The sequence below is a fragment of the Dermochelys coriacea genome, chromosome 6 (assembly GCF_009764565.3).
Source record: "Dermochelys coriacea isolate rDerCor1 chromosome 6, rDerCor1.pri.v4, whole genome shotgun sequence".
Taxonomy (NCBI): Eukaryota; Metazoa; Chordata; order Testudines; family Dermochelyidae; genus Dermochelys; species Dermochelys coriacea.
In genome coordinates, this window is record NC_050073.1 from 9286718 (window position 1) to 9308688 (window position 21971).

Here is a 21971-nt window from a genome sequence, read left to right on the forward strand (position 1 = left end):
AGAGAAGCCAAGGAGTTATTGTACCAGAGAGTTATTGAGCTAATTCAGGGATGGTGGGGACTTGGCTCTCCACCAGCTTCCCTGGCTGTACCTGTTCTAGGGGATTCAGAGAGGGCTCTGGACTCCAGGGTTCTCACCTCAACCTATCATCCCCTCCATTTCCCCCCTCCCCCAAAACTAAGCAATACACCCTAAACATATTAATCAAAGAGAGATGGGAAAAAGAAAGGAAAGGAAAGGAGGTGGGAAAGAAAGGAGGAGCTGTGGGATTGATTGCAAGTGAAGAGTGGTAGCATTAAGCATAAGGCCGCTAACTTATCTTAAATAAAGATAATTTCAGCATCTCTCCTCTGGCTCTGGAGGGAGTTAACCCTGTGGTTCTCTTGCTTAAATCAGGATCAGAGCTCCATTTCATGAGAATACACAGACATCACAAACACAGAATAAAGGATGGTCCCTACTCCCAAGAGCTCCAATCATTATTAAAAGCCAGCACAACAAGTGAACATGATGGATGCTAGGAGGGTAGTAATGAGGGATTCTTGCAGTTACCGAGCCTGACAACAGGCAGGTCCCACATGAGGTTTTTTTTTTTTTTTTTGTTAGAATTCCCTATCAAACCAGATCCCTTGAACTCCCTCAAGGCTCCATCCCAGGAACACATGATCCTGGGCTTGCTGCCTATTTGCTGTCTATTTTTAGAGCATTTTATTTATTTTCCCTTTCTGTACAGACTCTCTACACCATTGTCCTTTACTCAACATCTTTGTTCCCATCTCAGACCGTGGGCCAGTCCCTCAAGGTGCGTAATCCCCATCTCTTTGCTGTTTCACAGGGGGCCAGGATGGGTTTCGAAAGCATAGGGAATCCACTGATCAGTTACGTAATGCCTGCTTTGATGTCCCCACCTATGAGGATACCAATGGGGCCTGCCCACTACCTAACTCCCTACTTAGGGGACTTCCTTATTGCTATTGATCTTTTGTGTGGAAGATGCTCAGTTACGATAGTGATGGACAGCAGGCCAAAACTAGACATCTCACCCATCCAGGAGTCAATCTCCCAACACTACAAAAAACACTGAGTCTGGAAATGCTGAAACCCGAGGGGCTGCTCAGCTAAAAGGAACCTTCATGTAGAGCTGCTGAGAGGGGATATGGGGCTACCAGGGCCCTAGAAGGCTGGCATCACAGAAAGGAGGGGACAGAGGTCGACTCCATTACCAGTTGCAGTTTGCAGCAAGTACCACCTCTGGCATAACAGTCCCTTTGTGCTGCACAGAACGCCCCTTGGAGGTAACAGACAGAGCTCCCGTTTCTCAGGGAAACAAAACTTCCTGTTAGCCCCATAGACTCAGCCCAGTGACAGGAGAGGGAACCAGAGGCTAATATGGCTCACACATCACCAGTAAGACGGTTAGATGAGCCAAGTGCTCTTGGTTACACTTGGGCAAGCTAATGAAAGCAATGGGGTTAGGACTGTGTGGTTCACCTGGGACCAGGACCCAATGGTGATGAGGGGGAGGGGAATGCGGCTGCATGAGGGTGTGACCTGAAGGTCACAGGACAGTTTGGGTGGTGACTGCACAGAGGTCAGGATATGGCCTGCCGAATCATTCTTGCGGATGACGCTACAAGGCGGGGAAGACCTTAACATACCTCCAAGCTCCTGGGGAGTTTGAGGCATTTGTGTCACTGAGACGATGAGTACAGGGCCCCACGAGGTGGGTTTGACAGTCACTCACCAGAACAGAGCTGTGCAGTGAGTCATTGTTCACCTGTGCTGTGATGAGGTCCTGCTCAGCTAGGGCACAGGGAGGGAGCGTCAGCCCCAACAAAGGATCCCAAGCTGGGAAGGGGCTAGGAAAGCCCTTGCAAAGGCTCCTCCCGGCCCCTTTGCTTCTTGTCCTCATCCTCTGCACAGGCAGCTTGTGCCCAGATGAGGTGCCAGTGCCGAGCATGGCTGAGCTGCCACCTGGATCACGTGCCACAAAGAGGCAGACTGTGGTTGCCCATGGAGACCACAGCTTCCAACAAACCTGGGGTAGCAAGTGTGGGACCTGGGGAGGGACCCTGAGCCTAAAGTGTCCAAGAGGAGAATGAGGGGAGCCCAGAGGAAGGGAAAGAGTGTGGGCCCAGGGGAGGAGACTCGGGGGGGCAGAGGGACAGCCTGGGCCCCGGGGATGGGGCATCTCTGAGATGGGGCAGGGAACGGAGCCTGAGCCTAGTGGGGTGTGTCTCTGACCTTGGGAGTGGGTCTCTGGGAGTGGGGGAGGGAGCCCAAGCAGGAGCCGTCTGGGGGGGGGGCAATCTGGGCCCCAGGGAAGGTCCTTGAGGCCAAGCAGGGGCAGGACCTGAGCGAGGGGGGAGCAGGGGAGGGAGCCTAGGCCCGGGTGAGGCTCTTGGATGACCCCGGCACGCCCCCTCTTACATTCGAAGCCCCATTGGCTGGTAGTTCTGTCCCTCTCTCGTCCCAGCCAATCAGCGTCCTGCAGTGGCAGGAGGGGACGAGCCCACCCGGCGAAGTGGCCTGGGTGACGCGAGGACAGCCAGAACAAGGCTCCACCCAGCGAGCGCCCGCGCCCGCTAGCCGGGCCGGCGCAGCGGCTCGCCGGAGACTTGTCACGTGAAGAGAAGAACTCCCCCCCCTCCACGTGACCCGTGAGCCAATAGGACAGGCTAAGAGGCGGGGCCGAGGCCGGGCTCGGCCAATGGGAAGACGGCCGAGGGGCGGGAGGTGGGTTGCCCCAGAAGCAGCGTAAGGAGTGGAGCCGGGAGCTGCCATTGCGGGTGAGTGGCGCGGGTGCTGGGCGAGAGCGTCCGGAAGAGGCGCTGTCTCTCCAGAGGCCCGGGCGCCTCCTGTTCGGGGGCTGTCCGGCGAGTGGGCGCCGGGCCGCCGCGCTCTGCGCTGGGGTCGCTGGAGGTCGGCAGCACCGAGCACAAGGACGGGGAGCGCTCACCTGGGACAGGTGTGATGGGGCGGAGCTAAGGCGGGCGGGGCTAGCGTGGATGGGCGGGGCTCAGAGCGGTGTTTAAGGCAGGCATGACTGCCCATGCGTGGGGTGGCTTGGGGCAGGATTTGGCAGGGCAGGGTGAAGGCGGGGGTAGGGTGTGTTGGAGTGGGGCAGGGTACCATAGGGTGCAGATGGGTAGTGTGTGGTATGGGGTGCGGGAGGGCAACAGCATGTGGGGGTAGGACAGGAGCAGCATGGGGTGCGGGAGGTGGCACGGTGTGGGGGTAGGACAGGAGCAGCATGGGGTGCGGGAGGTGGCACGGTGTGGGGGTAGGACAGGAGCAGCATGGGGTGCGGGAGGTGGCACGGTGTGGGGGTAGGACAGGAGCAGCATGGGGTGCGGGAGGTGGCACGGTGTGGGGGTAGGACAGGAGCAGCATGGGGTGCGGGAGATGGCACGGTGTGGGGGTAGGACAGGGTGCCAGTGGTGAGGTGAGGTGGGAGAGGGCAGGGTGCTAGAGGTGGTGTGGAAGTCTGTCAGTGTGTGGTATGGGGGTGGGACAGGACAGGACAGGGTGCTGGAGGTGGGGCAGGGCAGGGGAGCAGTATGGAGGAGTGGGGTAGGACAGGTTGCTGGGGAGGACAGTGTGTGGGGGACAGGTACTGGGGAGGTGGGGGGCAGCGTGTGGTGGGAAGGATTGGGCGCTGCAGAGTCTGTTGATGCCCCCAGCAGCAGCAGCAGCAGCAGCACACCTGCACTGACAACAGCATCTTCCCCTTCAGTTCTGTTTCCTTGGCCGGAGGGCTGCTCTTGATCAATAGGATCAATAGGCCCTTCAGAGTGGTTTGGATGGGGATGCAGATGGAGACTAGTAGAAACTGACAGTAGGGCTGCAGGCTCCATGCTAACAAAGTGAGCTGTAGGGAGGGATGGGCTGGGACCCTCATCACCTGTCTCCAATCCCAACTGCAGACATCCCAGTTCAGTCTGGCCTTGGTGACCAGTGTGGTTAGTGATCTGGACCATGTCCAGTATAGGATTTAGGAGAGGGATGGGTTAAATGGCATTAGATTAGCTCAGTCTCACTAACGCAGGCATTACATTGACTGGCTCAGCCTATGCTAAACATCTAAAGTACAATTTGTTTGCTCTTGACTAGGTTTTAGGTTAATCACTATTATTTAGCCATCTATCTTCCTACCCTGGTGTGGCCAGAGCCCAGGAAGAGGGTGCACCCAGCTCACTAAGGAGACCTGCAGCTGCTGTGAAAATGGCAGGAGTTGCAATCAGCACAGGACAGAAAGGCTCTCTGGGGAAGGAGGGGGCTGATTAAAGAAGAGGAGAGGTTAGGAATGTGGGCAGTGACTTGCAAAATGAGGCACTGAATGGGCAAGTGCAGCTGGGACACCTGAGAGGGATGATCTGCCAGCCAGAACCTGGCTGGGAGATGGGATAGTCAGAGTGGCCAGAAGGAGCTGGGGGGAGGACAGGTGGCAAAGGAGACCACTTGGGTCTGTGATGGGATGAGGCTGCGGGAAAGGCTGGTGCAGGTTGAGGCTTAGTGTGTGTCTCCCACAGCAGGAACAAGCCCTGTTCTTTGCAGAGCTGAGGCAGTTGGGATGTTATGTTTGGGAGCTGGGCCTCTCGGAACCAGAAAGGGATTGATAAACCCCAGGGCATGAGAAGAGCTACAAAACGATACAGGGAGCTGGAGGGGGAGATTCCAGGGAAGGGGGGGGCAATCGGCTTAAGGGCAAGGGAATCAGCCCCCCAGGAGGGAGAGGGGTAACATGCAGGGGCAAGATTAGGCACTCCAACAGAGGACTAAGAAAGTGAATCTACCTGCCTTGATTCTTCTTGAAGCTTCAGTCTGACAGGGGTTCTCCTTCACTTCCCGCTAGGCACTCCTGTGTGGCTGTTCAACAACTGCCTCGCCCCACCCCAGATGTGACTGCATGTTAATGCTGGGTGAGGGCAGGGCCGGTGCAACCATTAGGCGAACTAGGTGATCGCCTAGGGCGTCAAGATTTGGGGACATCAAAAAGCGGTGCCTCCCAATCTTTTTTTTTTACATTTTAACTTGTCTTCTCTCCGATGAGCACGGGCGCTGCCTGGCCACTGCACAGCACCGGGGGCGGACCCTGGGCACAACTTTCACTGCAGCGGGCGGGGCAGCACCGCGGGCAGTAGCAGATTCACCATGGCGCCAGGCCCACACTCCGAAGGGGCCCCGGCGGCCGCTCTTCTCCGTCCCCTGCTCTCCTCTGCAGGGACAGAAGCTTGCTGCTGGGGCTCTGTCCTACTTCAACAGGGCAGGCTGTGCCAGCAGCCTATCTCCTCCCATCCCCGGCCTCTTTCCCCAGCATGCTGGGTTCCCACCTCCCCCTCTCACTCCCTGCCACCGATCAGGGAGAGGGAGAAAGTGGAGAAGAGGCAGGAGCAGGGCCTTGGGGAAAGGGGTGGAATCAGGGCATATCCCCTCCAGCCCCTTGCCATGAGCCGCTCAGGGGCTAGAGGGGATATGCGACCCTAGCCCACACCTCCCAGCCCTGACCCCTGCACCCCCCCCAGAACCCCAGCCCTGACTCCTGCACCCCCCACAAATACCCAACTCCCTCACACCACATGCCCTGACTCCTGAACCCCCCTCACACACACCCAGCCCCGAGTCCTGACTCCTGCACCCCCACTTATACCCAGCCCGCCCACCTCATGCCCTGACTCCTGCACATCTCCACCCCCAGCAGGGACTAATCCTCCCCCCAGTTGTCAGGGTGGATAAAAATCAATTACTTTAAAAAAAAATCAAAAAATTGGTTTTTTTTTTAAATCAGATTTTTGAGGGAAATATTTTATCTTTAGATGGATTTATCTTAATTAAAACTATGATGGAATAGGGATTATAAATTCTAATTCTATAGTATGAGACAATATATTCATGTAATGTTTAAGAAAAGTTTTGTAAATGAGTTCTAATAGTTCATGGATTAGGGACCCAGTCTTATGGGGTTCTGTATAGATTATTTATGTTAATTTTTCTATCTACCCAATGGGACTCAGTGCTCAGTCTAGAAGATACCATCAGAGATGCTTAGTTTTACAGTTCTCAAACTGTGGATTTGTGTCTGCAGAGGTAACACGCTTGTTAACAGCAAAAATGTTTTTAAATAAATAATGTATAGAGGTGAGAAATAACAGACCTCAACTCTATTGTCCCTCTGCAAATTTGTGTACACAGGGTCAACCCCTTACCTCTCTTTAAAAGTGAAAAGTTTCAAAAAGTTCAATGAATAGAAAATTGTTGGGGGCAGAATAGATCTGGACAAGGAGAAGAAGTCTGGAGATGAATGTGAGAAGTGAGGGACATATGCTTTTTTTTGTTAAAATTTTTATGTTTGCTGTTGGAAAAAAAAATCGAGAATACTTAACGTTGTTGTTTTAGCTAAGTAAAACAATTTAAATGTCTGTCTGGTGGTGGTCTCCTCCTAATACAGCCTGGCAAGAAAATCCTCCAAACATTAATGATTTACTCTTGAATTGAAGATAGTTCACCTCCCAATGACTTCATAAATATTTGCTTCAGTTATCTTTGATAAATGAAATAACCAAACAATCATTCATTTTCTGATATAGCTGTAAAACTCATCTGAAAAGTTTTCAAAAATAAATCATTTTTAAAAATGTATAGTGTGTACCTTCTAAAAATGAAACCTACATCTATCTCTGAGTTGTGAAGAATATGTATTAAGGTTATAACAACCAACAAGAATGCACTTTTATGTAGAAACCCATGATTAAATCTAGTCTTCCTAACTAGTGATTTAAGTCCTGATTTAAATCAAATCCACCCTGCCCACTGTGCTCTTGCCCTGGCCTCTTCATTCCCCAGGGGGGCCCACAAAAAGTTAATCTGGCCCTGGGGGGGAGCCGGGCCGGGATGGGGAGCGCAGGGCCCGGCCTGCTCTGGGGCGGAGCACAGCCCCCATGGGCCCACAAGATGGGCCAGGCTCATCCCCCCCAAGGCAAGACCCTTCGCGGAGCTGGGCCGTGGCGAGACCAGATGGGAGCTGCAGGCGGGCGCTAGGGGGATGGAGCGGGACTCCTTGCCCAAAGCCTGAGGGTAAGGGATAGCTCAGTAGTTAGAGCATTGGCCTGCTAAACCCAGGATTGTGAGTTCAATCCTTGAGGGGGCCATTTAGGGATCTGTGGTAAAAATTGGGGATTGGTCCTGCTTTGAGCAGGGGGTTGGACTAGATGATCTCCTGAGGTCCCTTCCAACCCTGATATTCTATGGTACCTGGGTACCTGCCGCTGCATCCCTATGTGCCCCCCGCAGTCTTCCCACTGGTGCCTCAGCTCCCCATAGCGAGCAGCCTCAGAGACCCCTGCCTGCCCCCCTCATTCTACATTTGGCCCAGGATGTTTTTAAATTTCTTGGGGCAGTATAGCCATCTCAGGATTTCTATGGGAAGTGCTCACCTGGAGCTCACCTCAGCTGGTCAATGCAGAGACAAGCAGGCACCATGAGGCATTATAGTTACCAAACATGGAAACCTCCCCCTCTGGGTACCCGGAATGTATGTGTGCGTGTGTGACGTCGTTTTCCTCGTCGCGCGCGGCCATCATCTGTTCTGACAGGCTGTTATAGTGCTAAGTTGACTAGTTTTCGGAGGATGTCGACTGAGGCTAATTATTTTTGTTGAGTTGTTTCAGATCTAGACTCTGGCAAGTGCTGCTGCATCAAGTATTAACTTTGTGTCAAATTGTGTGTATGTTCAGTATTTGAGTGTATATGTTTGATACCGTGCCACATGGGGAATTATTAGTTAAATTGGAAAAGATAGGGATCAATATGAACATCGAAAGGTGGATAAGGAATTGGTTAAAGGGGAGACTACAACGGGTCATACTGAAAGGCGAACTGTCAGGCTGGAGGGAGGTTACTAGTGGAGTTCCTCAGGGATCAGTTTTGGGACCAATCTTATTTAATCTTTTTATTACTGACCTCGGCACAAAAAGTGGGAGTGTGCTAATAAAGTTTGCAGATGATACAAATCTGGGAGGTATTGCTAATTCAGAGAAGGATCGGGATATTATACAGGAGGATCTGGATGACCTTGTAAACTGGAGTAATAGTAATAAGATGAAATTTAATAGTGAGAAGTGTAAGGTTATGCATTTAGGGATTAATAACAAGAATTTTAGTTATAAGCTGGGGACGCATCAATTAGAATTAACGGAAGAGGAGAAGGACCTTGGAGTATTGGTTGAGCATAGGATGACTATGAGCTGCCAATGTGATATGGCTGTGAAAAAAGCGTGGTGAGACCTCACCTGGAATACTGTGTGCGGTTCTGGTCTCCCATGTTTAAAAAGGATGAATTCAAACTGGAACAGGTACAGAGAAGGGCTACTAGTATGATCCAAGGAATGGAAAACTTGTCTTATGAAAGGAGACTCAAGGAGCTTGGCTTGTTTAGCCTAACTAAAAGAAGGTTGAGGGGAGATATGATTGGTCTCTATAAATATATCAGAGGGATAAATACCGGAGAGGAATTATTTCAGCTCAGCACCAATGTAGACACAAGAACAAATGGGTATAAACTGGCCACCAGGAAGTTTTAGACTTGAAATTAGACGAAGGTTTCTAACCATCAGAGGAGTGAAGTTTTGGAATAGCCTTCCAAGGGAAGCAGTGGGGGCAAAAGACCTATCTGGCTTTAAGATTCTACTCGATAAGTTTATGGAGGAGATGGTATGATGGGATAATGTGATTTTGGCAATTAATTGATCTTTAAATATTCAGGGTAAATAGGCCTAATCCCCTGAGATGGGATATTAGATGGGTGGGATCTGAGTTACCCAGGAAAGAATTTTCTGTAGTGTCTGGCTGGTGAATCTTGCCCATATGCTCAGGGTTCAGTTGATCGCCATATTTGGGGTTGGGAAGGAATTTTCCTCCAGGGCAGATTGGAAGAGGCCCTGGAGGTTTTTCACCTTTCTCTGTAGCATGGGGCATGGGTCACTTGAGGGAGGATACTCTGCTCCTTGAAGTATTTAAACCATGATTTGAGGACTTCAATAGTTCAGGCATAGGTGAGGTTTTTCGTAGGAGTGGGTCGGTGAGATTCTGTGGCCTGCGCTGTGCAGGAGGTCGGACTAGATGATCATAATGGTCCCTTCTGACCTTAGTATCTATGAATCTATGTTTATGTGCGACTATGCGTGTGTAGGTTGTTGAAATTTGTCATATTGATATTGTCATTGCCACTTTGTACTGTAGTGAAGCAGTACGAGGGGAAGGGAAAGGAGGGGGAGGGGGGTGCAACGTGGAAGTTTCGCCTAGGGCGCAGATATCCTTGCACCGGCCCTGGGTGAGGGATCCCTGTGCATACAGGGGAAGTGCTTTGGGATCCTTCAGGGGAAAGGAACTAGAGATGTGCTGAGTTGATTTAGGGTGTGGTGTCTCTCCCATTTCTTCCCAGCATGTTGTACTGATTAGTCCCTGGAAGAGGCCCTAGTGCAGCACCCGAGGCACAGACTCTCTCCACCACAGGGCTGGATTATCTCTGGGTTCACGGCACTGTGACCAGGCTTAGAGTTTGATACTCCCCCCACCCAAGGGTGGCAAAGAGCCCAGCTGCATCACTCTGTGGCCATGAAGTGCCTTGTTACCGGGGGCAATGTCAAAGGTGCGTGCAGGGGAACCAGCTGGGCATGGGGAATAGGACGTGAGGCCTTTCCCCCTAAGGGTCACTGGCTCCCATCTGGCCCCAGGGCAGAGGGACTGGTCTCAGCAGGGTGGGGAATGGGACATGGGGCCTTTCCCCTCTAGGGGGCGCTGGCTCCAAATGGCTGTTCTTCCTGCCTCAGAGAGCAGGAGTTTAGGGGAGTGGGGCTGGGATGGGGCTGGCCCAGAGTCACTGTCTCTCTCCTTCCCCCCCAGTCATAGGGAAGGCTGTGCACTCTCTGTCCCGCATCGGAGACGAGCTCTATTTAGAGCCCTTGGAGGATGGGGTAAGGAGGGGGTTCTAACTGTTGGGGGGCACCCTTCTGATCTGAGGGGGAGGGAAGAACTGAAGGGGGTTGTCAGCAGAGGACAGGGGGGTCTAATCAGGGTTTGGGAGTTATCACTGAGCTCCAAGAGAAGCAAGTTGGGTCACTTTCTGGTTGGTGATGGGGCTGGCTCTCCTGCGGGGGGGTTGGTCAGTGACGGGGCTGGCTTTCCCATGGGGGAGGCAGAGGAGCTGGTCAGTGACCGGGCTGGTTCTCCCCAGTGTGGGCTGGTCGGTGACGGGGCTGGCTCTCCTCTCCACAGCTCTCCCTGCGTGCTGTGAACTCTTCCCGCTCAGCCTACGCCTGCTTCCTGTTCGCCCCACTCTTCTTCCAGCTTTACGAGGAAGGGAACCTGTACCCCGAAGGGGAGACCTTCCGCTGCAAGGTCCTCATGAAGGTGAGGCTATGGTGCTGTCAGGGTGTCAAGGGTGGGCCTCAGAGGGATGCCCCAGGGCATAGGGATATGGGAAGCCCAGCAGAGGGTCCTGGCTCTATGGTGAGGGAGTAGTCCATTTGCCCAGGGAGAGCTGGGCTCAGGGCTGTGCCCCTGGCTGCACCCCCGGCCTGTGCTTTCTCCTAGCAGCCTGTGTGCCTAGCCCCTGTGTCCCAGGGGCTCCCCTGCAGGGAGCAGGAGCTTGTGGCTTCCTTTGCCCTGGGCAGTGAGTGCAGCTGGCACAGGGTGTGGTGGGGGAGAGATCAGAAGGGATCGGGGCTTGGGACCATCCTGTTCCATGGGAAAGAATCTCGGTGTGAATCTGCAGGACTCCTGGGTTCTCTCCCTGGCTCTGGGAGGGGAATTGGTGTCTCGTGGTTACAGCAGGGGAGCTGGGAGCCATTTCCCCAGCTGTGTGGCAGGAGGTGCAGGTGGTGATGGGGTGGTGTCTATGACCCCTTAGTCCTTCCTGGGTGTGTTCCGCTCGCTGCCCTTACTGGAGAAGACAGTGGAGAAGTGTCTGATTTCCCTGAACCCCCAGGCCAGCCGGCTGGTTGTCCAGCTGCACTGCAAGTACGGTGAGTGCACCGCTTTTGGGGAGCCCCCTAGTGGGGTGGGAGGCAGGGGTCTGGGTGGCCCTGCTGGGACAAGAAGGGGTGTCCAGGAAGCAGGGTGGGGGAGGGAGATGAGGGAGTCCTCCAATGACAAGGGGCACCTCAGGGTCCAGTGACGGTAGCAGGGGGCCTGGATGGAGTGAGTTGGGTTGGAGGGCTGGGGCAAGCGGAGCTGGGAGCCAGGTGGGCAGAGGGGGCCCTGCAATGAATGGTACTGGGAAGCGGAAGGGGGCATGCAGGTGGGTGGGGCCGAGGGGTGAGTGAAGCTTTGGGGGGAGAGGGGGTTGGTAGTTTCCAAAGGGTCAGACCCTTGGCCTGGTTCCCTATTGAACATAGGGCCAGACTGATGAGATGTATTGGGGAGGATCCGCAGGGGCGGGTCCTGGGCTGGTGATGGTCCTGATGCCAGGGCAAAGGCTGCCCTGGCCCTGAGCTGCTGTCCTAATGCCCTTGCTAGGAGTCACCAAGACCCACAACCTGTCATTCCAAGAGTGCGAGTTGCTGCAGGCCGTTTTCAACAAAAATCTGTGCGCCAACATGCTGCGCGCCCCCGCCCGGTGAGTGGCCTCTGCCAAGTCAGGGGAGAGGAAGCGAAGCATGAGGTATAGCTGAAGAGTTCTCAGCCTTTTTCTTTCCGAGGCCACCCTGCATGCTATAAAAATTCCAGGGCCCAGTGGGGAGGCCTCCAGGCTTCAGCTGCCAAAGCAGGGGCTTCTTCTGGGTGGGAGCGACATTAGCCCTGTGGGGCTGAGGCTCAGGGGCTTCAGCCGCAGTGTGGGGGGGGGACCTTGGGACTGTGGGCTTCAGCCACTGGGTGAGGGGAGGAGTTTGGGGCCTTAGCCCTGTGGGGCTGGGGGCTTCTGCCTTACAGGATGCCAGGGCTCAGCATGCCTGGCTTCAGCCCTGCAGCTTCGCTTCCAGCTTCAGTCTCCTGGGGGAAAGGGACTTGGCGTTCTGGGCTTCAACTGTGGGGTCCACAGACCCCTGAAACCAGTTTGCGGCCCCCCTGGGGTGCTGTGGCCCCTTGGTTGAGAACCACAGATATAGATGAGGGGAGCGCAGAGAGATTGGGAACATATGCTGGCTCCCTTGGGTGCTAGTTTGAGATGGGAAGATCAGGGGGACAGAAGCTGTCTCTCTGGGGTGCTAGGTCGGCACGGAAGAGGTTGGAGGTTTGGGGGGGCACAGCTGGCTCTCTAGGGTGCTAGGTTGGCACGGAGAGGGTGGGAGGAATGGCATCACAGCTGGATCTCTAGGGCGCTAGATTGGCACGGAGAGGGTGGGAGGATTGGGGGAGCACAGCTGGCTCTCTGGGGTGCTAGGTTGGCTTGGGAGGTGGGAGGATCAAGGGGCACAGCAGGCTCTCTGGGGCGGTAGCTTGGCACAGAGGGGGTGGGAGGATCAGGGGTACAACTGGCTCTCTGGGGCGCTCCACGGAGTTGGTGGGAGGATGCACCTGTGTCTGTAGGGTGGGGCTCACAGCTTGCTCACCTCTGGTGGCAGGGTGCTGGTAGATGCTGTGGTCCATTTTCCGGTGACACTGGCTGAGGTGACGCTGGGGGTCAGCCCTGCCGGGAAGGTGAGCTTCCGCAACTACCTGGATGAGGAGACAGGTGAGCCAGCCCACCCACCATGGGCCCCATCCTAAAGAGACTCAGCATGACCCAGTCCCCGTCATGGGGCTGGATTGGAGCTGGCACCCCCTAGAGGGGAAGAGCCCCATGTCCAACTCCACAAGCCCTGGCATCTGGGCTGGCTGGCATCTCTGGGGCGGGAGGTTTTGGCAGCAGTTTATGGAGAGTGGCCGGTGGCTTGGCAGTGTGGGGACACCAAGGGGCTGATGCTGAGCCCCCTCTGTCCCCAGAGCCCAGCAGGACAATGGTGACCGAGCTGTGCCTCTCCGAGGATGAGTTCCAGGATGTCCAGGTGCAGCAGCAGTCCCATGTCACCTTCTGCCTCAAAGAGTTCCGGGTGAGCAAGCAGGCCCCTGCCCCCCTAGCTCTTCTGCTCTAGCCCCAGAGGGTGAGGCTGCCTCACTGACCCTGTCTGTCTGCCCCTAGGGTCTCCTGAGCTTCGCCGAGTCCTCCAACCTGCCCCTCAACATCCACTTTGACTCCCCCGGCAGGTATGTCCAGGCCAGCCGTTTGTGGGGTGGGGATGCTCCCTCTACCTCAGTGCCCTGAGCTGGCTCTCCCCAGATGGGATCACGTACTCATTGCCACTCACTCCCTGCCCCTCTGGATTGGTTGGGGTCCCATGTGGACTCCTCAGCCTCCTGCTGTAGCTCTCTTTCTCTCTGTACACACCCTGTGATGTCCCTGTAGAATCCTGGACCATCCCTCCCAATCTGTCTCATTCCCTTTTGCTATCCCTGCAGGCCAGCCATCTTCACCCTGTCGGACCCCCTGCTGGAAGTGCACCTGGTACTGGCCACCCTGTCAGACCCCAACAGCAGCTCACAGGTCCGCTCCACAACCTTGCAGGCTCAGCCGGCCAATGGGTAAGCAGGGCCCTGCGGGTTTGAAAGTGGCATTCACAGTTGTCATTAGAGTTCAGAGTGAACAGCCCCATCGGACTGGTTGGCTGCCACCTCCCTCTTAGAGCTGCTGTTGCAGGCTGTCTGCAGACTCAGGCAGCAGCTTCTGTGGGGAAGCCTAAGGGTGGGGGAGCTGGGTTACTGGGCGGGCCACAAGTGGGAGGGGTAAGGACCCCATCTCCAGAGGCAGGATTTGACTTTGACCCCAGCCCCACTCCCCTCAGTGCCTTTCCCCTGGCTACTGCTGATGACTTCACAGCTGATGACATTGATTCCTACATGATTGCTATGGAGACCACATGTGAGGAGGGGCCAGGGCTGCCCTCCAGCCCCACCTTTCCCCAGAGATGCCCCCATCCGGGCGTTGCCCTGGAGTCAGAGAGCAGTGCCATGGAGAGCGATCTGGAGGGGGCTGTGCCAGGGACTCCCCCGCAAAAAAAGGTATGTGGTGGTGACTGAGGGGGGGGTGCTTTAATGTGGGCAGAGGCATCGGGGGCTGTTCTGTGTAGGGGAGCTGTGTGGATTGCCAGCTGCTGGTGGAAGGAGTGTATGGGAGCCTGGGGGAAATAGGACCATGTGGGTGGAGGGGGCACATGGGTGGAGAGGAAAGCTGGGGAGTCCCCTCCCCCACCCACCCACACCCTGCTGCATCTCTTTCAGTTCCGCTCCTTGTTTTTTGGGTCGGTGCTGACCCAGTCTCAGGCTGGGACCTATCAAGGGCCCAGCCAGGATGTGCTGGCTGAGGACAGCGAGGGAGAGTCCTGAGAGTCACCTTCTGCAGCCTGGCTCCAAGCCCCCAGGAGCCTGCATGGAGAAGCTGGACTTTACAACCCCATTACCTCTGCTGGAACAGGGCTGGGGATGCTGCTTCCAAGCCCCTGTGAAGACATTGCCCTGTAAATAAAGCTTTTATAATAAAACACGCTGCTGCTTGCAGAGCTGCTGCTGGGGCTGAAGGAGAAGCTCAGCTCCACCCCCCTGCCAGTTGGCGGGGCTGCGGGCAGGATCCTTTCCTTCCCACACCTTGCAAAGGCTGGGCCAGGAGTGGGGGGCAAGCTGTTCCATCCCCCAAGCGCCTCTTACTGTAGCCAAGTTAGCTGGGCTCCCTGCTGCTTGCTTCGGTCCTTCTTGCAGGGCTGGTGGGTTTGAGGCTGTATCTCCCCCAGCGTGGCCTGCAGGGTCTGTCCTCGCTCAGGGGAAATTCCTGGGAGCTGCTGGAGCCCTGCTGCTGGCTGTGAGGGAGCTGGCTACGGAGCTGAGCTGCTGGGCTAATAACAGCCACAGGCTGAGTGGCTGGGGCATAGAGTAACCCTCTTACTGCCCAGGAGTACTATCCCACCCAGCCCTGGGGTCCAGTAAGCAGTCTCCCCACCGCACCCTTTCCCTGGTTAGAAGCCAGCAACTCTGCAGCTGCCAGTGTGCACAGTGTCTACCTCGGCTGAGGGAAGCTGCCAGACCGTCCCCCTCTGCTGGGAGGGGGCACAAACTAGGCAGAGTGGAGAGCTGGGTCCTGCTCCTGGGCACCTGGCTGGTATTAGCCCTGCTGCTTCCCAGCCACACTGGGGGCAGGAAGAGCAGGCCCATACTTTCCCCCTGCAGCACACTCCTGACTCCCATTGTAATGGCTGATACCCCCTTCCAGGCAGCTGAGTTCACCCCAATATCCTCCGCTACAGTGACCCCCCCACATGCTGCCTCCTCCCAACTTAATAAGGGGCAGTCTGGGCTCAGCTGCCACTGACATTCTCAACACCCCCTTCCTGGCAGGGACCCCTTAGCTCCTGGAGCCATCAAGGTCCCTGCAGGGGCTATGGCCCCCCTGCTCTCCATCATACCAGGATAGTTCATGGCCCCCCCATAACACAACGCCAACCGATGGTATAGGTGCAGCACAGCTCTCCCCAGAAGTGGCTGCACGTCAGCACTCTGCCCTGTGGGGGGGAAGAGGGGGTGAGTGAGGAGGGCTGGAAGGCACTAGGCCCCTGCTCACAGGTCAGGAAGGAGCCCCCTGTGGCATTAGCTGCCACAGGCAGGGGCTGAGGGGAGATACCATTGTCCACTCCCAGGGGCATTAGAGCCTCAGCAGGGGGCAGGATAGGATATTCCCTGCATAGCCCCTCAGAGAGCCCCTGCCATGGGCTGGGAACGGAGGGACAGGGAGGCAGCAGGGTAAGAATTTCTGGTAAATATTTATTCAAAAAGAAATATTCTCAGCATTGTGGGCAATGGCAAAATAGACTTGATCCAAAAAGGTTAAACCCACTCCCCCAGAATCAAGAGCCCTCCCTGGCTCCCTCTCCCCAGAACAGGATTTTTGGTATCAAACTCCAGAAGTTTCAAAATAATAAATCAGCTCTGCCCCAGGCAGGCAGGGTGGGCACTAGACAGCAGAGCCCCTCTGTGCAGAGAGCCAAGGACAGCGCAGTGAAGGGGCACCCCCAGTCCATGGGGTAGGGCAGGGGGAGCAGCCGGTTACTTCTTGGCCTTGGCCGAGTTACGTGGGGGTGTGACAGGGCGCCCGCTGGGGTTCAGACCACTGAACTGCCCGTACTTGCCCTTGTTCTTGTCAGCCGGTTTCAGGATCTGCAGGAGAAGAGGGAGGTTGGATGCAGAGAAGGGGGTCCCAGCCTGCTGGGCCCTGTCCCTCAAGAGCTGGCACAGGTACTGGGCCAGGGCCCATTCCAACCCCCACAGCCCAGGGGATCTACTGCTCTTGAAATTGCAGCCCCGCCCCCTTGCTGAAGAAGTGGCTGCCATGGGGACACCCCCCCCTCAGAGTCCAGACTTGGGGTCCCCACAGCTCCTCTAAGGCCCAGACCCTTCCTCATCTGGGCTGTTACTGGAAGGGGGGGTTGTCCTCTACAGGAGGTTTCCTCCCCCACTCGCCATTATCCCAGCTGATGTCTGGCACCCCTCCCAGCTCCCCCTGGCAGGGAGCTCAGGCTGCAGGGCCAGGGCTGCTGCAGGGTGCTGGCTCCACACACCCCCTGCCCCAGCAGGGTGGGCATGGCATTGCCCTGCCCTGCCCCGCCCCGCCCCACCCCAGGCTCACCTGGAAGGAGCACATGAGCGTCTCGTCCACACTCATCATGGCGCCTGCGTTGTCAAACTCGCCGCAGTAGTTGGGGGCTGAGAAGAGTGTCACCAGCTGGCGCTTGGCAAAGAACTCGTAACCATCCTCCACCACCTGGGGCAGGGAGACAGAAGACAGTGTCCAGCCTGACCCACTCCCAGGCACCCCACTCCATGCCCCCAGCTCTGCCTGACCCCCAAACTGGCACAGCCTGGCACCACAGACTAACCCCTCTCTGTCACCCACACGGGACGCAGGGGCAGGAACAGACTGATCCAAACAATGCAAACCATCCCCAGCCAGCAGGTTCCTGTACCCCAGCCAGGGGAAGCCCCACCAGAGAGCACCCCACACAGCTCTGACGCTGCCCTCCATCCAGACCCACAGCCCCCTGCCCCCCCATGATGACCCACAGCCTCCCAGCCCTTCTGATGTCCCTCAATCCCCCTAGTGCTGGGCTCCCCCCCAGCTGGTACCTGGTGTGCCCGACAGATAAGGTCCAGGTCGTGTTTGTGCAGGAACTTAGCAACCACCTCAGAGCCGAAGGTGAAGGAGACGCCGCGATCGTTCTCGCCCCAGCCCTGGACATCCTTATCGGGGTCGGACCAGAGGAGGTCGCACAGCAGGCCCTGATCTGGCACGTCCGTGGGGCGCATGATCCTGCGGATCTGCTCCATCGACTGCAGGTCTGGCGAGAGCCCTGAGGGGGGAAATTAGTCTGTTAGATTCTGCCCCACACACTGTGGTAGCATATTAATAGGGCCCTTCGTTTTCAGTTTTTATTTTATTTAATTTTCCCCAGGAATTTATCAGTATTTATTACCACAACAACAAAACCAGGTGAAAATCAGTGCAAAAAACTTAATTTTTCTGGGTAAACATTGGTTTTATTTTGGTGGACGGAAGGACAGGGGGTAAATTAATTAATTAAATAAATAATTAATAAATTATTTATATATATAAAGTATTAAATATATAAAGTAAATTAATGCTGTGAATTCCATTCATCAATGTGGTTTGCTGCAGAACTAAAACAGAACTCAAAACACAATGCCACCTCTGAGTTTAAGAAAACAATAGATCTCTAATCCCCAAATAAAGCTTTTTATTTGAACAAACAGTTTACTGGTGTAGACTTAGAACTATTAGCATATAAGTATTTACATTTAATAATTGGGCCACACCATTTGCAGCACGTACACTCAACTTCATCCTTTTCTTTCGTTTTTGATTTTGAAAACTTTTGAATACTTCCTTGTGTTCAGAAATGTATTCTGATACAGATTTTCTTCCCATTTGTGTGTGTCAGATCTTTAAACCGTTATCTGCTAACAGCTTGAAATGTGTATGTGGTGAGCATGAGATTCATCAGTATGTTCAGATGCACATGCATTTCAGAGCTTGCATGCTGCCTGTTTATTTCTTGCGTGTATCTTCTAGATCAATACATAGCCTTAGTTCAACAGGCAACTTTGCATTTACACACAGACTAATGTATTATTGTGATACATATAGCTCATGCAACGCTTTGTATTTTCCTAATCAAACAATATTTTTATATATATTTGAATGATAGAAAAATAGGGTGAAAATCAGAAAAAATGAATAATACTTTTTGTAAAACCTGGGGATTTTTCGGTAAAAATCAGTTTAAACTGAAAACAAAGGGGCTTACATTTTTATTATCCCACCATACACAGCCCCTATAGCAACTCCCTGCCCCCCCATACCTGCCTTGCAGCATCCCACTCCAGATGTGCCCCACACAGCTCTCCCAGCATCCATTAGCCCTACCCCAACACCCTCCCATCCCATCCCCAGGACAACACCCTGCCCTGATCAAGTGCCCACAGCCCCATGGTGCTTAGCACCCTCCACCTTCCCCAGCAGCGCCCTCTGCTGGACGAAGCCCATATTGGAATTCCTGAAACACCCCACTAGGTTGTCTTCCTCCCTCCCAGGGACAAGGTCACGGGGCACTGCCCCACACACCCTGTGGCCCCTCCCACACCTCCATGGCCGCAGAAGATCTTCTCGTCCACAATGGCAGCGATAGGCAGGCAGTTGAAGCAGTCGGTGAACGTCTTCCACAGCTTGATGTTGTAGCGCCTCTTGCCTGTGGGGGACAATGTGGGGGATGGGAGTCCAGTTACTGTGGGAGACAAGGGAGCGGGGCCCCCCTCCAAGGCTGGGCCCTGGCCTGCTGGGAGAGACCTAGGCCATACAGGGAGCCAAGTGAACTGTACAGTGACGGCACATAGGGCCTTCCTCTGTAGGGGGTGCCAGTCAGACCCCAAGGTCAACTAGGGGGCACATGGGATATAGAGCAGAGGCTGCCCTCTGCCATGGACGCTGGCACACTCATGGTTCGGGGTGTAGGGGATATGGTGGTCAGGGCAGAGGGGGTACAAAAGTATAGATGTGGGGCAGTGGAGGAAATGGAGAGTACAGGGAGCAGAGTAATGCGGGCACACTCATCGTAGAAGCTGTAGATGCGGTTGACGGTGGAGCACTCATGGTAGGGTGAGGGGAGCTGGGTTGGGGGGGAACTCGGGGGGCCAGGTGATGGTGGTGAGGGGACCCACACTCACACACATCGTAGAAGCCGTAGATGCGGTTGATGCTGGTGCACTCATGGCAAGGGTGAGGGGAGCTGGGTTGGGAGGGAACTCGAGGGGCCAGGTGGTGGTGGTGAGGGGATCCACACTCACACTCATCGTAGAAGCCGTAGATCCGGTTGATGCTGGCGCACTCATGGTTGCCGCGCAGCAAGAAGAAGTTCTCAGGGTACTTGATCTTGTAGGCCAGCAGAAGGCAGATGGTCTCCAGCGACTGCTTCCCCCGGTCCACATAGTCTCCCAGGAAGAGGTAGTTGCTCTCAGGCGGGAAGCCCCCATACTCAAAGAGCCGCAGCAGGTCGTAGTACTGCCCATGGATGTCACCTGGGAGGGTGGGAGGTGAGTACAGCAGCTACCACAGCCAGGCCTAACCCACCTCCCCCACAAAGCCAGGGTCCTCCCCCCACAGACCATGGGATCCCTCCCACCTCTGGAAAGGGCCAGGTAATGGGCCATGGATCCACCCCTGGCTTCCCACCCCGCAGAGCCCGAGCCAGCGAACCCCCCCAGAGTCAGAACAAGAGGTGCGGGAAATCCCCCAGCCTCTACCCCATGGCCGCTAGGAGGAAGGTTCCCACCCCCCGACCTTGCTCACTCACCGCAGATTTTCAGTGGTGCCTCCAGCTCCAGCAGGATGGGCTGGCTCAGGAATATCTCCCGCGACTTGAGGCAGAGGCCCCGGATCTCACTCTCCGTCAACTGCACGTTCTTGCCGGGCCGGGAGCCTTGCACTGCAACACAGCACAGCGGGCGTCTCTGCAGGGCTGCGGTCATAGCCCCTGCAAAGCTCACAGACCCACCCAAAGCTCAGGGCAAGGCCCCAGCTCCTGCTGGAATGGTCCAAGGGACTACAGGGCTGAACTGCCTGATGCTTTTCTGGGCAGGCGTGTATACCGCCCCCCACCCACGCATGCACGTTAACAAGTGAGTCAAGACCAGCAAAAGGGAAGGAAGTGCCAAGCAGCCCTGGCCCAGCCTCGGTCCTCACTGGCTCTGTGCAGCCGGCTCAAGAGGCGCAGCGAGGCTGGACCCAGACCCACCATGGGCATCTCACACAGGACCTTCAGCCAGAACCCAAATGGGATCTTCAGACACTCTACCAGTTAGAGAAGAGCTCATACCCCCTACAGAGGAAAGGTCCTGCATCCCATTTCCTCACCCCTCTGAGCCAGCCAGTCCCCCCACCCTGGGGCAGGATTGGACCCAGCACCCCCAGTGGGGAAAGGCCCCATGTCCCATGCTCACACCCCTCTAAGCCAGCAAGTCCCCCCACCCTGGGGTAGGATCAGAGTCGGTGCCCACTAGAGGGAAAGGTCCTGCATCCCATTCCCCACCCTCTCAGCTCCTGGTCACACTAAAGCCCCTTTCAACATTGCAGGCTGCAAAATACACGTTTTAAGAAGCAGGGTGGCCTAGTAGCTGATACTGGATTGTGAGGCCAGGCACCTGGGTTCTTTCCCCAGCTCTAAACTGTTCTGTAATCTTGGGCCACTCAGTTTCCCCGCATGACGCACGGGACTAATGCTTCTGCTTTGCCTTTTAAAAAAGAAAAGGAGGACTTGTGGCACCTTAGCGACTAACAAATTTATTAGAGCATAAGCTTTCGTGAGCTACAGCTCACTTCATCGGATGCATTAGGGAAGTGAGCTGTAGCTCACGAAAGCTTATGCTCTGATAAATTTGCTAGTCGCTAAGGTGCCACAAGTCCTCCTTTTCTTTTTGCGGATACAGACTAACAGGGCTGCTCCTCTGAAACCTGCCTCGCCTTTGTGATGCATGGGGATGCGAGATCAGATCATCTGCCGCTCAGCAAGGGTGCAGGGAAGTAGCAGCTAATCCCTCCCTCCCTTTTGTTAGCAGCACTGGGAGAGCAGAGTTCGCACTGGGACCACCGTCCCCTTTCCCCCCCCCCCCACGCACCGGTCTGTCTCTTTCCACAAACGCCCCCCCCCTTCCCGGTCTCCCCTCCCTCCACAAACGCCCCCGACCCCCGGGGTCTCCCCCTCCAGCTGCGATCAAGTCCCCGGGAATGGGAGAGTCCCTAGCTCCTCTCTGGGGCCCCACCCAGGACAGCCGTGAAACGTCCAAGCCACGGGCCCGGCCGGCGTGGGGCGGGCAGCCAGAGGCCGGGCCGCTACCGGAGCCCCGGCCCCCGCCCTGCCCCGCGGCCCAGGAGCGCGCTGCCGGCGGGGAGACCCGAGGCCAACAAAGGAGCCCACGAAGTCAACGCGGAAACGTCCCGGAGGGCCCGGGCCCGCTCCAGCCACAGCGCCCGGGGCTGCCCGCGCGGGGCGGGGGGAAGGGCAGGGCACGAGCCAACCGGGCAAATCCCCAGCACCGCCCCGCGCCCGCGCCCGCGCTCGGGCTCGGGCTCCTCGCACCTTCCAGCAGCCGCCCGATGATGGAGTCCAGGTTGAGTTTCTCGCCCTCCGACATGGCGGCTCTGCGGGGCCAGGCCCGGACGCCTGGGTTCCTCTCGCGGCACTCACCCCCCCCGCCCGCCCGCCCGCCCGCCCGCTCCGCTCCGCTCCGCGCGCTCCGGGCCGAGAGCCTGGCGCTGACTGGCGGCCGCTTTCAGCTAGGAGGCGGGTCGGGAGCGCCGCGCCCTCTAGAGGAGCGGAGGGATCATGGGCAGACACCGGCCTAGAGCCCCGGGGAGGGGCGCGGCTCCGCGGCGCGGCCTCTGC

The 21971-nt window shown here is 56.0% G+C and overlaps 2 protein-coding genes across 5 annotated transcripts; one reads left to right on the forward strand and one right to left on the reverse strand.

Annotated features, from left to right (window-relative positions):
- The first annotated feature begins 2709 nt into the window (after positions 1-2709).
- Positions 2710-14513, forward strand: RAD9A (RAD9 checkpoint clamp component A). 4 transcript variants are annotated; one of them, XM_038406128.2, is made up of 12 exons: positions 2710-2968; positions 9440-9646; positions 9901-9971; positions 10273-10407; positions 10907-11021; positions 11515-11614; positions 12561-12670; positions 12922-13028; positions 13118-13182; positions 13435-13557; positions 13818-14034; positions 14254-14513. In XM_038406128.2, the coding sequence occupies exons 2-12, from the start codon at positions 9613-9615 to the stop codon at positions 14356-14358; spliced, it is 1182 nt and encodes a 393-aa protein (XP_038262056.1). In that variant the 5' UTR covers positions 2710-2968; positions 9440-9612; the 3' UTR covers positions 14359-14513. The 4 variants fall into 4 exon arrangements, with proteins under 4 accessions (XP_038262056.1, XP_043372806.1, XP_038262058.1 ...); XM_043516871.1 differs by lacking the exon at positions 9440-9646 and having other exon boundaries at positions 2794-2968; XM_038406130.2 differs by lacking the exon at positions 9901-9971 and having other exon boundaries at positions 2796-2968.
- A 1250-nt stretch (positions 14514-15763) lies between these two features.
- PPP1CA (protein phosphatase 1 catalytic subunit alpha) lies at positions 15764-21896 on the reverse strand. Its single transcript, XM_038406133.2, has 7 exons — positions 21666-21896; positions 19884-20015; positions 19378-19608; positions 18678-18782; positions 17143-17366; positions 16646-16780; positions 15764-16176 (listed from the first exon to the last, which is right to left on the reverse strand). The coding sequence occupies exons 1-7, from the start codon at positions 21718-21720 to the stop codon at positions 16066-16068; spliced, it is 993 nt and encodes a 330-aa protein (XP_038262061.1). The 5' UTR covers positions 21721-21896; the 3' UTR covers positions 15764-16065.
- Between the last annotated feature and the right edge of the window lie 75 nt (positions 21897-21971).

What these genes read in the sequence shown, in the direction of transcription:
- RAD9A (XM_038406128.2), top strand. Translation starts at nt 9,613, where the DNA reads ATGAAGTGCCTTGTTACCGGGGGCAATGTCAAAG. An exon ending in ATGCTGCGCGCCCCCGCCCG is followed by an intron (nt 11,615 to 12,560) that starts GTGAGTGGCCTC and finishes CTCTGGTGGCAG; the next exon opens with GGTGCTGGTAGATGCTGTGG. An exon ending in TCTGCCTCAAAGAGTTCCGG is followed by an intron (nt 13,029 to 13,117) that starts GTGAGCAAGCAG and finishes GTCTGCCCCTAG; the next exon opens with GGTCTCCTGAGCTTCGCCGA.
- PPP1CA (XM_038406133.2), bottom strand. Translation starts at nt 21,720, where the DNA reads ATGTCGGAGGGCGAGAAACTCAACCTGGACTCCATCATCGGGCGGCTG. An exon ending in CTACGGCTTCTACGATGAGT is followed by an intron (nt 18,783 to 19,377) that starts GTGAGTGTGGAT and finishes TGTCCCCCACAG; the next exon opens with GCAAGAGGCGCTACAACATC. An exon ending in TTATCTGTCGGGCACACCAG is followed by an intron (nt 16,781 to 17,142) that starts GTACCAGCTGGG and finishes TCCCTGCCCCAG; the next exon opens with GTGGTGGAGGATGGTTACGA.